Source organism: Giraffa tippelskirchi, chromosome 3, assembly GCF_054371585.1.
Source record: "Giraffa tippelskirchi isolate mGirTip1 chromosome 3, T2T-mGirTip1v1.2.pri, whole genome shotgun sequence".
Taxonomy (NCBI): domain Eukaryota; kingdom Metazoa; phylum Chordata; class Mammalia; order Artiodactyla; family Giraffidae; genus Giraffa; species Giraffa tippelskirchi.
In genome coordinates this window covers 178,256,949-178,273,763 of record NC_137277.1, presented here as the reverse complement: position 1 = coordinate 178,273,763, position 16,815 = coordinate 178,256,949, and the positions used below count along the sequence as shown (strand labels likewise).

Here is a 16,815-nt window from a genome sequence, read left to right as displayed (position 1 = left end):
GAAACCACAGTACCCATTTCTCAACATCTATGGATCATAAAAACCCTACTTCCATTTCTTCCGCTGGAGTTTTACTGGTTGACTAGAAGTGGAGTGGTACTGAGGATTTTTCCTCTATTAATACATATAGGGTTGGTCCTATGAGGGTACAAGAAGGCAAGTTTCCCATCATTTTCTCCTTTTATGGGGGATGAGGAGGTAAGGATAAGGAGGCTTTGGTTTGGCTTCTCTGGCTGCAGTACAGTGGCAGCCTGCTTTCCCTCCCAAACCCAGGAATTCTCAGAGGAAAAGTCCTCATAGAGCAGGAACTCAATAAGAATGTCAACAAGGAGGGTACCTGAGCTTGTTTGGTGTATTTCAGGGCTTGATGGGATGTTCGTGCTGGTTACTGCTGTGTGTCACTCTGTAGTTGTGAGTGTGAAGTACTCACAGAAGCCACTAGGCTCTGTGGGTGACAGTTCCATCTTCCCTTTTTCAGGCAGTCTGGGCACTGGGAAACATAGCTGGAGACAGCTCCGTTTGCCGAGATTACGTCTTAAACTGTTCCATCCTCAATCCTTTGTTAACGTGAGTAATTACTATCATCTGCACCTGGGGCATCTGTAGGGCAGCCAGGTAGCAGATCTTTGGGGGACAGTTTACCTTAAGATGATGAGTAAATCCCAAAATGCTAAAAGTGCATTCTGATTGACAGAGTAAAAGGTTATCTTTTGAGAGTAGGAAGATTGTGCCACTGGTCTGTTCTTGTGCTTCTAGCTTCACAGCACTGTAGACTCTCCTGTTGGTCATACTTGGCTCATTGCTGAGCCAGAGGAGAGAGGAAGGAATAGCCCATCTAGAAAAACCTAACCTTCTCTGCAAAACTCATTGACTTTCTATGGGTTTATGCACAGGTACATCGGAGACCTCTGTTGTAAACCACAGATCTAAGACCCCATGCAGGGTCATATGGATGCTCCCATCCCTTCCTCCATGCCCTTAAAGTAGAGCTACATCTAAACCAAAGCAGAGGAAGGAGTTATTCTTGAGAAGTCACAACCTCGTAAGCTACTATTAGAACTCATTTGTGGGCCTGTCACAGAAAATCAATCTGTACTGCATAGCTAAAGCCCTCACACTAAAACTTCATTTAGCATGCTTATTCAAGGTCCAGCTCTCCGTCCTTATTAGCCATGGGCTTAACAACCACAGCTGGTCCTAATCCCCTATGAAGATGTAGATTGGCCTCCTGGACCAAACTAACTCATTTAAATTATGGGTAGGAAAATACAGTGAGGCGACTAGAGTCGTAGGGGTCTGATTGAATGTGCTCCTGGGGTTCATAGACAACAGCTCTATGCAAAGGGCATCATTGCTCAGGATCTGGCTTTTCTGTCTCCTTCAGACTCCTTACCAAGTCCACACGACTGACAATGACCCGGAATGCGGTCTGGGCCCTGTCAAACCTCTGCCGAGGGAAGAACCCACCCCCAGAGTTTGCAAAGGTAAGAGAGCTTCTTACCAGTTCCTGAGTAATAGCAGGTTCCTTCATATGGAGGAATTTTGACATGGGAGTTTTCAAGTCTTTGGGGAACCCTCAGAGTCTCGATCCGTGGGAAACTGAAAGAGGCAATCATCAGTGAAGTAGGTGATCTCATGTGCCAGGGTGGTAAAGTGAAAATGTGGGCCTGATGGCTTAATGTAGTAGAAATCTCTGGGTCTTAGACTTACTCAGTCGAGGAGGGCTCGAACATGTTAGGGTTAGTGGTAGAGGTGATGTAACCGTGTCCCTCTATGAATCCCTCTCTGCTTCCAATAGGTCTCCCCCTGTTTGCCCGTGCTGTCTCGCCTTCTCTTCAGCAGCGACTCAGACTTGCTGGCAGATGCTTGCTGGGCCCTCTCTTATCTGTCTGATGGCCCCAATGAGAAGATCCAGGCAGTCATAGACTCTGGAGTCTGCCGGAGATTGGTCGAGCTTCTCATGTGAGTAATCCCAGTTAGAAAGGGTACAGATTCCAAGCTCAGAACTGCAGTTGGCAGTCTGTTACCCTGTGCAAGGGTCTGGACCCATGAGTGCTGCAGGCCTTGGTGCATTCAGCAGAGCTGAATGCTTGGTGCTGGCCCTCTACTGACCAGATCACCCTCTTCTATAGGCACAATGATAACAAAGTGGCTTCTCCTGCTCTGAGAGCTGTGGGTAACATCGTCACCGGGGATGACATCCAGACCCAGGTAAGGAGGTGGAGGAGAGCTGTCTGTTGGCAAAATCCTTCCCTGCTGTAGACTTTAGTCCTGGTGGGAGGCGGTGTGATCTAGGCAAGAAAGCATAGGCTTAAAGGAAAAATTCCAACTCTCCCACTTTCCGTATGATTTATGGGCAGTTTGGTTGCCTTCGTTTTTTATATAAATTGGAAGCAAGTCATTATCCATTGGGTGCTATTGAAGAAAAACTAAATGGAATAACTTGACTTACCACCTGGGACATTGTAAAGGAATTGTTAACAGCTTTTCTGTTATGGTACCGTTGAAATACTAAAATCTATGGACCCTCACCCCTACTTCCTAACTAAACCTTTGGGATCCCATGGTTTACCTCATGTTAGTCCTCTGTTACTAATACCTCCATAGAGGGCGCAGTATGCAAGGTTTCTGTATACACAGGCTGGAGAGCTGGTTATTCTTTGAGTCTTCAGTAGTCTGCATAATTCTGTGGGATTCTTAACAAATTTCAAAATGAGGTGAGCAATCTCACTCAAACCCACACTCATTTTCTAGATCATTCTTTGTGTGTGTGAGCACGACTTGTAAACAAATATTCATAACTTAAAATATCCTGTTTTTAAGTATAGTACAGTGCCATTAAGTGCATTCATGTTGTTATTTAACCATCACAACCATCCATCTGCACAACTTTTGCATCATTCGGAACTGAAACTCTGTGCTCGTTAAATAATAACTTCCCATTTCCCCCTCCCCTCATCCCCTGGCAACTACCACAGTACTTTTTGTCTCTTGGGAGTTTGACTCCTCTAGAAACCTCACATAAACCAAACCATATATATTTGTTCTTTTGTTTCAACTTATTTTACTTAGCACGTTTTCAGAGTTCATTTCATATTTTAGTATGTCAAACCTTCATTCCTTTCGGTGGCTAAATAGTATTCCTTGGTATACATGTGCCACATTTGGTTTATTCATTCATCTGTTGATAGACATTTGGGTTGCTTTCACCTTTTGGCTAGTGTTAGTAATGTTGCATCGAATATTGGCATGCAAATCTCTATTTGAGCCCCTGTTTTCAGTTCTTTGGGACGTATACCCAGAGGTGGAATTACTGGGTCATGGGGTAGTTCTATGTTTACAGACTTTGAGGAGCCACCACACTGTTCAGCACGCTGGCTGTACCGTTTACATTCCCACCAGCCATGTGCCAGGGTCCAGTTTCTCCACATCTTTACCAACAATTGGATTGCCTGGATTTTTTAAGAATAGCTACCCTAGAGACATCATTTGCCCATTTTAAACTATGTTCAGCTTTTTTGGTTTTTTATGTATTCTGGATATTCATCTTTATCAGATATAAGATTTGAATATACTTTATCCCATTCTGTGACTAGTGTAATTCACTCTGTTGAAAGATGTCTTCGATGCACAGAAGTTTTAAATTTTGATTAAGTCCAGTTTATCTTAATTTGTCTTTTGTTGCCTGTGCTTTTGGTGTTCTAGGTCATTCTTAACTGTTCAGCCCTCCCTTGCCTCCTCCATCTCCTGAGTAGCTCCAAGGAGTCAATCCGAAAGGAAGCTTGTTGGACCATTTCAAATATCACTGCTGGCAACAGGGCTCAGATACAGGTAGAACAAGCAGTTGGGAGGTTGGGGAGTGGTGGTAGAAAGGCCTGGGATCATGAGACTTTGTGGGATATTGCCTTCTAGATGAAAAAAATTGTTTCTCTTTTGAAATTGGGATCAATGTATGCTATTGGTCAAAGATTCTGTGGAGCAGAAGCCAGGTTCTTCTGCACCACCTTACGTATATGAGGACAAAGGAGAACTATGAGGAAGGGGAATGTTTCTAAATCTTAGCTGATTTGTGTTCTGGATTTGCTTATTCTCCTTTAAGTGACTTTTTTTTCCCCATATCCCACCCCCGAACCCCCAATTCTTCTCAGGCTGTCATAGATGCAAACATCTTCCCTGTATTGATTGAAATCCTTCAGAAAGCAGAGTTCCGTACAAGGAAAGAGGCAGCCTGGGCCATCACCAATGCCACATCAGGAGGAACCCCTGAACAAATCAGGTACCACAGTCCTTCCCATTGTTTGAGTGATATGTGTACTCTACCACTCAGCTTATGTTACATATGATCTCTAAACTGCCTTTGCTGAGATAGGTCTGCCCCTGTTCAGTAGGGTTTAACTGATAAGCTGCTAGAGTGTAGCCTCTTTTCCCTCCTAGAGCATGGACACTTACGACACAGACATCCATCTCTCCTCTGCCTCTTTTTACCCACAAGAGAATTTAAATGTATATAATTCACAATTACTCATACAAATGAAAGAGAACCATGCAATGGCTCATTCAGAGCAGTTTCCTTGGGAAATCATTTTTGGCAATGATACTTGGGAGAAGTAAATAGGAAAGCTATTTTGTGTGAAGATGCTCTTTGATTCTGCTTTCCATTATGAACTTGAGTTGGAGTGGTGGGAATTAAAGAAGTGCCTTGCCTTCAGCTTGTAGCTTAGGAAGGGAGAGTATATTCAACATATTATAAAACCTTAGGAGGAAAGGATAGCCATTGAGTTAAGCTTTTGAGGATATAGGGTTGTGAATGGCATTTTGGACAGGAAAAAGCATAAGTACAAAAATCAGAAACCTAGAGACCTTCACATGTTTGACTGGAATGTAGTATTCTTGGAAGGGAATCATGTGAGATGAAGCTAAAAAAGTTTAGGAGCCTGATTATATTGAGAGTAGAGCTTGGACTGTGAAAATTTTAAGCAGGGAAATGATGTTTCAGAGTAGGTAGTACTGCTGCAGGAACACATTAGTGACCAGGAGGAGGAATCTGTGGCAGCCTTCTACATGGAAATGCACTAAACCAGTGGTATTGAGAGAGTGAAGAGACTGAGATGAAGCTTGCGTGTTTATGCGGGCTCAAGCAGAGTGAATTGCTGAGAGCACTGATATGTGTGAAGGAGACCCAGGGACCCCAGAGCACCGGCCTGGCACCTCCCTTATCTCGTCTTGATTTAGAACTTAGCTGGCCTCTGCCCTTCAGGTACCTGGTCTCCTTGGGCTGCATCAAACCCCTGTGCGACTTGCTGACTGTGATGGATTCAAAGATCGTGCAAGTGGCCCTCAATGGACTGGAGAACATCCTTCGGCTTGGAGAGCAAGAGGGCAAGCGCAGTGGCTCAGGGGTCAATCCCTACTGTGGCCTCATTGAGGAAGCCTATGGTATGTGCCCTCTCCCCAAACTAATGTCTGCCATAAGTCAAGTTCAGAACCATAAGTTCTAGTTCAGAACCTCTGAAGTAGTATATGTATGTCAGGGTGTGTGGTCACCATTGAATGCAAAGTTTTATCCCACAAGTTCCATCTCTTCTGAGGAGCAGTGGATCAGTTCTCTTTGTGATAGTCTGTACCCGGTAAGTAGGTTATGGTACAGATGCAAAAATAAAGCTCCAGAATTGATAATAGGATAAGGAGCTGGAAGGCATGTTTCAGCTGAGTTTGTAGCAAGTTCCTTTCTTTTGTTTTTTCCATTATAAAGAAGCTTATTACAAGATACTAGATAAGTCCTCTGTGCTGTACAGGAGGTCCTTTTTGTTCATCTAATTTGTTAATAGTAGTTTGTATCTAAGCCTTCCCAGGTGACACAATGGTAAAGAATCCGCCTGCCAATGCAAGAGATGCGGGTTTGATCCCTGGGTCGTGAAGAGCCCCTGGAGGAGGAAATGGCAACCCACTCCAGTATTCTTGCCTGGAAAATTCTGTAGACAGGAGCCTGGCAGGCTACAGTCCATCGGAAGCTACTGAGCAACTCACGTGTGCATACACACACAGACACACACACTTTGTATCTGCTAATCCCAAACTCATAATTGTCCCTCCCCACCTTTTCCCCTTGCTAAAGAATTGATGCTTTTGAACTGTGGTGTTGGAGAAAACTCTTCAGAGTCCCTTGGACTGCAAGGAGATCCAATCAATCCATCCTAAAAGAGATCAATCCTGGGTGTTCATTGGAAGGTCTGATGTTGAAGCTGAAACTCCCATACTTTGGCCACCTCATGCGAAGGGTTGACTCATTGGAAAAGACCCTAATGCTGGGTAGGATTGAGGGCGGGAGGAGAAGGGGACGACAGAGGATGAGATGGTTGGATGGCATCACCGACTCGATGGACATGGGTTTGGGTAGACTCCGGGAGTTGGTGATGGACAGAGAGGCCTGGCGTGCTGCAATTCATGGGGTTGCAAAGAGTCGGACATGACTGAGCGACTGAACTGAACTGAACTGAATCATAATTTTGTGTTCTATGTCAGTGTGTCTCTTTTTGTTTTATAAATAAGTTCACTTCTATCAGTTTTTTTTAGATTCCACATATGTGATATCATATGATAATTGTCTTTGTCTGATTTACTTTACTTAGTATGATTATGTCTGGGTCCATCCATGTTGCTGCAAATGGCATTATTTTATTCTTACTTATGGGTGAGTAATTTTCCATTGTAAATATCCACCACGTCATCTTTATCCATTCATCAGTTGCTGGACACTCAGGTTGCTTCCATGTCTTGGCTATAGTAAGTAGTGCTGCTATGAACATTGGAGTGTATATATCTTTTCAAATTAGTTTGCTCCAGATATATGCCCAGGAGTGGGATCACTGGATCATATGGTAGGTCTGTTTTTAGTTTTTCAAGGAACCTCGATTGTGGCTACACCAGTTTACATTCCCACCAACAGTACAGGAGGGCTCCCTTTTCTCCAAACCCTCTCCAGCATTTATTATTTGTATACTTTTGGTTTGTTTTTGATTTTTTATTTGTCATATCTTTTGGCTTGCGGGATTTTAGTTCCCTGACCAGGGGTTGAACCCACGGCCCTGGTAGTGAAACCGCTCAGTCCTAACCATTGGACTGCCAGGGAATTCCCTTGTTGACTTTTTGATGATGCCCATTCTGACTGGTGTGAAGTAATACCTTCATTATAGTTTCAATTTCCATTTCTCTAATAATTAGTGATGGTGAGCATCTTTTCATGTGCCTCTTGGCCATGTGTATGTCTTTGGAGAAACGTCTGTGTAAGTCTTCTGCTCATTTTTTGATGGGTTGGGTCTTCTGTTGTTCTTAGTGAGCCATGTGAGCTGTTAGTATGTTTTAGAAATTAAGCCCTTGTCGGTTGCATCAGTTGCAAATATTTTCTTCCATTCTACAGGTTAGCTTTTTATTTTGTTTATGGTTTCCTTGGCAAGTTCTGTTAGGGGTACTGGATTGACTTACTACTCATCTCCAAGAGATTCGGAATGGTTAACAGTTTGCCCAGGTTAAACCACTGATTAATAACTGACATTTTAGTTGTTTTCCTTTGGGGTTACGTTCAGTTAATTTCAGTTGCTCAGTTGTGTCCGACTCTTTGCAACCCCATGAACCGCAGCACGCCAGGCCTCCCTGTCCAGCACCAACTCCCTGAGTCTACCCAAACCCATGTCCATCGAGTCGGTGATGCCATCCAGCCATCTCATCCTCTGTTGTCCCCTGCTCCTCCTGCCCTCAATCTTTCCCAGCATCAGGGTCTTTTCCAATGAGTCAGCTCGTTGCATGAGGTGGCCAAAGTATTGAAGTTTCAGCTTCAACATCAGTCCTTCCAATGAACACCCAGGACTGATCTCCTTTAGGATGGACTGGTTGGATCTCCTTGCAGTCCAAGGGACTCTCAAGAGTCTTCTCCAACACCACAGTTCAAAAGCATCAATTCTTCGGTGCTCAGCTTTCTTTACAGTCCAACTCTCACATCCATACATGACTACTGGAAAAACCAGTAGCCTTGACTAGACGGACCTTTGTTGGCAAAGTAATGTCTCTGCTTTTTAATATGCTATCTAGGTTGGTCATAACTTTCCTTCCAAGGAGCAAGCGTCTTTTAATTTCATGGCTGCAATCACCATCTGCAGTGATTTTGGAGCCCAGAAATATAGTTAGCCACTGTTGCCATTGTTTCCCCAACTATCTGCCATGAAGTGATGGGACTGGATGCCATGATCTTTGTTTTCTGAATGTTGAGCTTTAAGCCAGTTTTTTCACTCTCCTCTTTCACTTTCATCAAGAGGCTCTTTAGTTCTTCTTCACTTTCTGCCATAAGGGTGGTGTCATCTGCATATCTGAGGTTATTGATATTTCTCCCGGCAATCTTGATGCCAGCTTGTGCTTCCTCCAGCCCAGCGTTTCTCATGATGTACTCTACATATAAGTTAAATAAGCAGGGTGACAATATACAGCCTTGACGTACTCCTTTTCCTATTTGGAACCAGTCTGTTGTTCCATGTCCAGTTCTGTTTCTTCCTGACCTGCATACAGGTTTCTCAAGAGGCAGGTCAGGTGGTCTGGTATTCCCATTGCTTTCAGAATTTTCCACAGCTTTTTATGATCCACACAGTCAAAGGCTTTGGCATAGTCAATAAAGGAGAAATAGATGTTTTTCTGGTACTCTATTGCTTTTTTGATGATCCAGCGAATGTTGGCAATTTGATCTCTGGTTCCTCTGCCTTTTCTAAAACCAGCTTGAACATCTGGAAGTTCACGGTTCACGTGTTGCTGAAGCCTGGCTTGGAAAATTTTAAGCATTACTTTAGTACCATGTGAGATGAGTGCAGTTGTGCGGTAGTTTGAGCATTCTTTGGCATTGCCTTTCTTTGAGTTGGAATGAAAACTGACCTTTTCCAGTCCTGTGGCCACTGCTGCGTTTCCCAAGTTTGCTGGCATATTGAGTGCAGCACTTTCACAGCGTCATCTTTCGGAATTTGAAATAGCTCAACTGGAATTCCATCACCTCCACTAGCTTTGTTCGTAGTGATGCTTCCTAAGGCCCACTTGACTTCACATTCCAGGATGTCTGGCTCTAGGTAAGTGATCACACCATCGTGGTTATCTGAGTCGTGAAGATCTTTTTTGTACAATTCTTCTGTGTATTCTTGCCATCTCTTCTTAATATCTTCTGCTTCTGTTAGGTCTCTACAATTTCTGTCCTTTATTGAACCCATCTTTGCATGAATATTCCCTTGGTATCTCTAATTTTCTTGAAGAGATATCTAGTCTTTCCCATTCTATTGTTTTCCTCTGTTTCTTTGCATTGATCGCCGAGGAAGGCTTTCTTATCTCTCCTTGCTATTCTTTGGTACTCTGCATTCAAATGGGTATCTTTCCTTTTCTCCTTTGTTTTTCACTTCTCTTCTTTTCAGAGCTATTTGTAAGGCCTCCTCAGACAGCCATTTTTCTTTTTTGCATTTCTTTTTCTTGGAGATGGTCTTGGTTCCTGTCTCCTATACAATGTCATGAACCTCCGTCCATAGTTCATCAGGCATTCTGTCTATCAGATCTAGTCCTTTAAATCTATTTCTCACTTCTACTTTATAGTCACAAGGGATTTGATTTAGGTCATACCTGAATGGTCTGGTGGTTTTCTCCACTTTCTTCAATTTCAGTCTGAATTTGGCAATAAGGAGTTCATGATCTGAGCCACAGTCAGCTCCTGGTCTTGTTTTTGCTGACTGCATAGAGCTTCTCCATCTTTGGCTGCAAAGAATATAATCAATATGATTTCGGTGTCGACCATCTGGTGATGTTCATGTGTAGAGTCTTCTCTTTTGTTGTTGGACGAGGGTATTTGCTATGACCAGCACATTCTCTTGGCAGAACTCTATTAGCCTTTGCCCTGCTTCATTCTGTACTCTAAGGCCAAATTTGCCTCTTGCTCCAGGTGTTTCTTGACTTCCTACTTTTGCATTCCAGTCCCCTATAATGAAAAGAACATCTTTTTTGGGTGTTAGTGCTAGAAGGTCTTGTAGGTCTTCATAGAACTGTTCAACTTCAGCTTCTTCAGTGTTACTGGTCAGGGCATAGACTTGAATTACCGTGATATTGAATGGTTTGCCTTGGAAACGAACAGAGATCATTCTGTCATTTTTGAGATTGCATTGAGATTGCATTTCGGACTCTTGTTGACTATGATGGCAACTCCGTTTCTTCTAAGGGATCCCTGCCCACAGTAGTAAATATAATGGTCATCTGAGTTAAATTCACCAATTCCAGTACATCTTAGTTCACTGATTTCTAGAATGTCAATGTTCACTCTTGTCATCTCGTTTGACCACTTCCAATTTGCCCCGATTCGTGGACCTAACATTCCAGGTTCCTATACAATATTGTTCTTTACAGCATCGAATCTTGCTTCTATCACCAGTCCCATCCACAGCTGGGTGTTGTTTTTGCTTTGGCTCCATCCCTTCATTCTTTCTGTAGTTATTTCTCCACTGATCTCCAGTAACATTGGGCACTTACTGACCCGGGGAGTTCATGTTTCAGTGTCCTATCTTTTTGCCTTTTCATACTGTTCATGGGGTTCTCAAGGCAAGAATACTGAAGTGGTTTGCCATTCCCTTCTCCAGTGGACCACATTCTGTCAGACCTCTCCACCATGCCCTGTCCATCTTGGGTGGCCCCATACGGCATGGCTTAGTTTCATTGAGTTAGACAAGGCTGTGGTCCATGTGATCAGACTGGGTAGTTGTCCCTGACTGTAGTTTCAGCCTGTCTGCCCTCTGATCCCCTCTCTCAGTGCCCACCGTCTTACCTGGGTTTCTCTTACCTTGGACACGGGGTCTCTCTTCACGGCTGCTCCAACAAAGCGCAGCCGCCGTCCCTTACCTCCGGCCCGGGGTTATGTAACTTTAAGTAAAGATCACAGCTCTTTCAGATCAAAGAGAGACCTGACCATATTACTTGTGTTTATAAATGCTAATATACCTCAGGGAAGGAAAAAATACATTCACGTTTTATGGACCCATACTAAAGCACTCCAAGTTCATTCTTTTCCCTGCTTCCTTCTTGCCATCATAGGCTTGGATAAAATTGAGTTTCTCCAGAGCCATGAGAACCAGGAGATCTACCAGAAGGCCTTTGACCTCATCGAGCACTACTTTGGCGTAGAAGATGATGATAGCAGCCTGGCTCCCCAAGTGGATGAGACGCAACAGCAGTTCATCTTCCAGCAGCCCGAGGCCCCCATGGAGGGCTTCCAGCTATAATGTCTGCCTCCAGGGAGGGGAGGGGATGGGAAGCACCACCAACCAGCGGAAAAGCAGCCCTCTGGTGGGCGGGAAACCAGCCCTCCCACCATCAGCCACCACACACCTCTGCTGCCCTGGAAACTGTGCTCTTGACCTGCTCCGACCCCTTCCCTGGAGGGAGCACCCTCTGGACAGACAGAACCATCTGAGGCTCACGTTTGGGTTTTGTGACAAGAAGGGGACGTGTTGGGTTTTTCTTCCTTACACTATATTTTGGCTGCACATATGTCTTTAACCCAGGAGCCCAGGGGTAGACAAAGGAGGACTGAGGTAACCAATTTTGCACCTTTTTTTTTTTTAATTTTTATTTTTTTCTTCTTTAGTGGTGACTTCCTTCCCTATTATCTTCCTTCATCCTTCCCAGTCCTCTGCCCTGATCTGTGTAACTCTTATCTTGGGTACTTGAGCAGACGGAATATTCCAGAGGTGGGGGGGTGGGAGGGGAGGGGAGAAATCCAAAACAAAGTGTTCTTGCTCTGACAGAATATTAATCTTGTATGCTTGGATTGAGTTATTTAATTTTTTTCTTTTGCACATTTTTTCTTGTATTACGATTGCTCTTTCCCAGAGCCATGAGTTCCTGGTATTAGGAAACCCAGCTGCCAGCATTGTCTGGGACTAGAGACTGAGGGGAAAGTCACCATGAGACAAAGGCCCCTCCTTCCTTCTAACCCCTTGCCCAGACCTCTTTAGTTTGGGAGATCCCCTTCACTCTCCTGGGGCATGTACACCAGTGGGAGTGAGCAAGGAAGAACACAGGCCTTCAGACAGGGCTTCCCATGTGTCGCTACTGATCCCATGTTTCCTACCCACCTTCCAGTGGTGCGACCTGACTTCATTTGTTTACTTGAAAATTCCCCTCAGAGTTGAAATGAACCTCTGAGGTAGCTGTATTTTCTCCTAAGCACGCGACAGAGGGCTGTGGTCCTTGCTTTCTCCTGAGGAGAAAGTCCTTGCTCCGGTGACCCATAAGTTGCAAAGGAGGTTGGAGTGAGTGTCATGTATTGGGATAGCCAGGGTATCCTTGCCTTTGGCCTTTCTTCTCCTTCTTCCTCTTCTGTAGTTGGATCATGTATATTTTACTTCCAAAGGAGAGAATGTCAAAAAGTTCTGTATTTTTTTATATTCTATATATTAGGTAGGTCAATCTTAATTGGTCTCAAGAGGAAGAACTGTCTCTGTAACTTCTGTAAGTAGGATACCGTGAGGAAGACCAAAAAGAGATGTGGAAGCTCTTTTGCTCAGGAAGCCTGACCTTGATCTGTCTGCTTGGGTACCAGGCCACCACCTGGACAAACCCTTAGCTCTGGAGCCTTTATATCGCAGGTCAGCCTGGTCTGATTGTCCCAGTACCTGAAGGGAGCAAGGGCTCCAGGGCTTGGTGAAGTCTACCACTCTAGTCCTTACTGCTGAGCATCCTGCTTGCATCAGGAAACCCAGACAGCAGTCTGCCTCCTCAGAGTCAGTCTCACATGCCCTTGTCCACGTAAGTTATCACAGGTGGCTGCCTCTCCTCTTACTACAGAGATACAGCAGCCTCAGGACTTTTTTGAGAGTGACTGATATCTTTCTGGATTGGGATCCCTATACATGGTTTGGATATTGCCCTTCCTGTGACACTTACAATCCCAATGCCTTGCCTTTTCCCTTTGAGTAGAGCTACTGCAGTGCCTCACTGGCTTGCCTGTATGCGTCAGTGGGTTACATAGTAATGAAGTAAAGCCCAGCTGATGGAGTGAGTGGAGGAAGTTGTTGGCTAAAGTGTAGGCCAGCGGTGGAGCTGAAGGCACATTCTGTCTGCCCTTCGCTGCTTCCCCACAGAGATCAGTTGGAGATGCCCTGGTCCAAGCTATATTTTCCCTTCCCCAGAAACAATGCCATTCTTGCTCCCATTCCTGCGTATCCCACCTCTGGCTCAGGTGAAATCTGTGCCACTCTGCTTATAGATAAAAAGTTCAGGTCCTTTTGCCCCTTGGTTTTGAATCTGCCCTCTTTTTCGAGTATTGAGATCCAACTCCAGAGGCATTTTCTGAGAAAAATGGTTGGGATTAGTGGTTATCACTGAAAAGTGATAGCAGTGCCATACCACCTGAGTGAGTCAGATGCTACTCTTCAGTTTGGGCATGATAATTACCAAGCCCCACTCTCCCTGGTAGGCAAGGGGCAGGACCCTTTTCACTTGGCCTGGTGACTCCATTACTCCTACTACAGTTCAAAAGAAAGTCACCCCCCACCCCGTGACGTTGCCCAACAGCCAGAGCATTTTAATAAGAACTACTTTTTGTATCTCTAGCAATAGTTAAGTCCCTGACATTGGGGCCAGAGTCTTACTGTGAGACATACACATCCTGCCTTCCCCAATTGTTCCTACTTTTGCTTCACATCTGGGCCATGTACTAAATAGAAGACTCTTCTGATTATCAGCTCCTTCTTGAAGGCTGCTTTCTCCAAGGACTCCAAAGGCTGACGTGTCTCCCAGAGCACAACATGAGGACAAATTTCTCATCAAATAAACATGGCCTCTAGGAGCTTTCCTTTGTTTAGTGTCTTCCTCAGACTGTGTTTTCCCATTATATTCCTCTGACCTCCCTTTCAGTTAACAGGTGAAGTTCTTCCAGCCCCCAGAGACGGTAACATCATCTTTTGTGTCCCCCTCTCCTTTGTTCATCTTGGGAAGCAAAATACTGTTTCTTTTTAGCCCAGGCTTGACGGCCACTTTTCATGGACAGCCCTCATCTGACGGCAGACCCTGGCCCAGGTGAAGGCAGAGCTTTCTGACAGATTTCTGATTGGATGTTACAGGGACGGAGGGGCTCCCCAGCCTGCTGTAGGAAATAGCCTGAGAAAATGTGTATTTGGAAGGTTAACGTTTCAGCACACAGCTATTTGCATTTTAAGATCTCTGGTGGGTTGGTGATGTTTAGGTGTCAAGTAAGGGGACAAGGAGCCATTTTCTTAGCTAAAGTGTTCAAGTAGTTTTGAACAGCTGTTCGTTTTTGCCAGCCCTTCTGGACATCCCACACCCACCCATCTTCGCTAGTATTAACAGGACCTTTTCTGGTCTTAGAAGACTGAGCTATCCCCAGTGACTGGCTGGCCTTGGTATTGGCTGCAACCTTGTTAGAACCACAGAGTTTCCATCCTCACCTGGCCAGCCTGGTTACTTGAGGCAGTGAGTACAAAGGACCCTTCCAAGGAACAGGTGTTGATGACTTCAGCTTTCAGGGGCCCTTTGTGTTCCCCTTTACCTAGAACCCCTAGATCTACTCCTATTCTCTCTTCCCTTGGAAGACTTTCCAACAGCCCTATTTTTTTTAGAGCTGAACTACACAGATTATAGCTGCTACCATGCTTAGTCAGGGAAGAGCAAAAGAAGGCTCTTGGGCACTGACTTTCCATTGCCCTCAAGCCAGACCAGTTTAATATGAAAACTCTAGCAGAATGAACTGGACTTCCATTTTCTCATGTCTGCCTGCCTTCCCCTATATAGTTACCTGTTTCTAGCAAAATAGAAGGGAAGGAGATGAATGCCTGTCAGTACTTCCTCCTCCCACATGCCCCCTTCTTTGAAGGCCTCTCAGCTCATTTGTTCAGGCCACGTCTCTTCTCCCCAAGACTCACTTAGTTTGGTTTCCATCATCTTGAATATTCCTCAGTAGATACATCTTTTGGGCTTGGGTTCTGGATTCTCAGTTGAAGGCCGGGAGCCAGATTCTGCAGGTCTCTGCAGGCACTACAGGGACCCATAGGGTGCTGCCTGGGGGCCTCCTTGGCAGGCTGGGGAAGGGTGCAAGGCTCAGCGCACGAACCATAGGAAAGGCTCACAACCATAGGAAAGGCTAGCAACACCTTCCAGGTAGGACTATCCTAGAAATAAGTACATGTGAGACTTGAGAAACTGCTCAGAGTAGGTTTCTTCCACAGCTATTTTAGGATTGCACATTTTAGACCAATCTTGTCCAGTATTTTTTCTGTCTTTAACTTTTGTATTTTTTTGTTAAGCCAGCAAGCTGAGAATTGGGCCCTGCAGGGATCCATGTGGTAGGCAATAGCTGTTCTTTGGCCAAGGCCTTCATAAAGGATTCAGTCATCCCACTGACTATTCCCTAGCCCCACCTCCAGAAGAAGACCATGGTAGGGAAGAATTTTGAGGTCAGTACAAACCAAATAAGTCTGTAAATTAAAGCTGTTAGTTTTCCCCTGAGAGGGCGTTTTGCATCAGGCCTGGGCTATGTGCAGAATCAAACCTGGCTGTGAGTTAGAAGAAGCACCATTAAATTTTGGACCCAGAACACCCCAGGAAAAAGGTTTGTGTAGTGTATCCTAAAGGCCTTCAGTGTGTTCGGGCCCACCTTACTACTTCTGGGCCAGCCTGACTGCTGCTGTACACGTTAGCACATACCTGAACCCCTCTGCTAAATTCAAGCCCTGCATCCCTACCTAGGTCAGGTGTTCAGCCTCTGGGTTTGGGAAGAGAAAATTGCCATGGCGAGAATCCTGAAGCCCTGGAGTTGGGTATTGGCTCTTTCAGCCAGTTTTTGTGGGAATTGCCTTTGGTTGGACCACTAAAGAAGCAAATAAGGTGTGAGGCCCCAGTTACCCAAGACAGAGCAGATGTCCCTCAAAAACATCTTGGGTTCCCAGCTACAGACCCTAGGAAGGTGAATCAAACCTGTTTCCTCACTGGTTTTTCTCTCCAAATTTACTTTGCTTTTAAGAACTATAAACTCTAGCTATTGTTTTCCATGTTCTCAGGGCGCCTGGGTAGACAGACAAAGCTTGATAATTTCAGAGCAGATATAGGCCAAGAAACCATGGCATTGAGTGTGCTGAGTCCAGACAAATGATATTTATATACACATCCAAATTTGAAGAGAAAATGTATTTCTTTAGGTTTCAAACACTGTAATAGATATAAAGCAAAAATAAAAACCTGTTGCAAAGTTCTAAATTGTGTTCTTTGGAGTGATCCTAGACTGGATTTCTTGGAAGTCAATGAAGTGAAGGTGTTTAAATTTGTGGCCTAACAAGTGGAATTAAGAGTTGTAACAGCTTGCTTCTGCTACAAAGAATTTTTGAAATCAGCTTTATTGAAATATAACTGACATACAGTAAACATATTTAAAATGAACAATTTGTTAAGTGTTGATAAATCTACATCCATGAAACCATCACCACAATCAAGATAGTGAACATACCTATCACCACATGCCCCTTGGGAATCCCTCCTTTCTGCCTAAAGCTCAGCAACCACTGATGGGAGTTCTGTCTCACTCTGGTTTAGTTTGCATTTTCTAGAGTTTCTATAAGATTTTTTTTTTTTTATTTTAGTTGGGGGCTAATTACTTTACAATATTGTAATAGTTTTTGCCATACATTGACATGAATCAGCCATGGGTTTACATGTGTTCCCCTTCCTGGACCCCCCACCCACCTCCCTCCCCATCCCATCCCTCTGGGTCATCCCATTGCCCCGGCCCTGAGCCCTTGT

General features: G+C 44.5%; 1 protein-coding gene across 5 annotated transcripts in view; it reads left to right on the top strand.

Annotated features, from left to right (window-relative positions):
- Positions 1-16,275, top strand: part of KPNA6 (karyopherin subunit alpha 6) — a 59,133-nt gene extending 42,858 nt beyond the window's left edge. For 4 of the 5 annotated variants that reach the window (XM_081585949.1, XM_081585951.1, XM_081585952.1 and 1 more), the window contains exons 7-14: positions 479-567; positions 1,385-1,484; positions 1,799-1,962; positions 2,133-2,211; positions 3,706-3,831; positions 4,149-4,276; positions 5,258-5,436; positions 11,095-16,275. In XM_081585949.1, the coding sequence (XP_081442075.1) occupies positions 479-567; positions 1,385-1,484; positions 1,799-1,962; positions 2,133-2,211; positions 3,706-3,831; positions 4,149-4,276; positions 5,258-5,436; positions 11,095-11,282 (1,053 nt within the window). In that variant the 3' untranslated portion in view covers positions 11,283-16,275. Of the gene's footprint in view, positions 1-458; positions 568-1,384; positions 1,485-1,798; positions 1,963-2,132; positions 2,212-3,705; positions 3,832-4,148; positions 4,277-5,257; positions 5,437-11,094 lie in introns of all 5 variants that reach the window. The other variant, XM_081585947.1, reaches the window with a different exon arrangement.
- Positions 16,276-16,815: the final 540 nt, after the last annotated feature.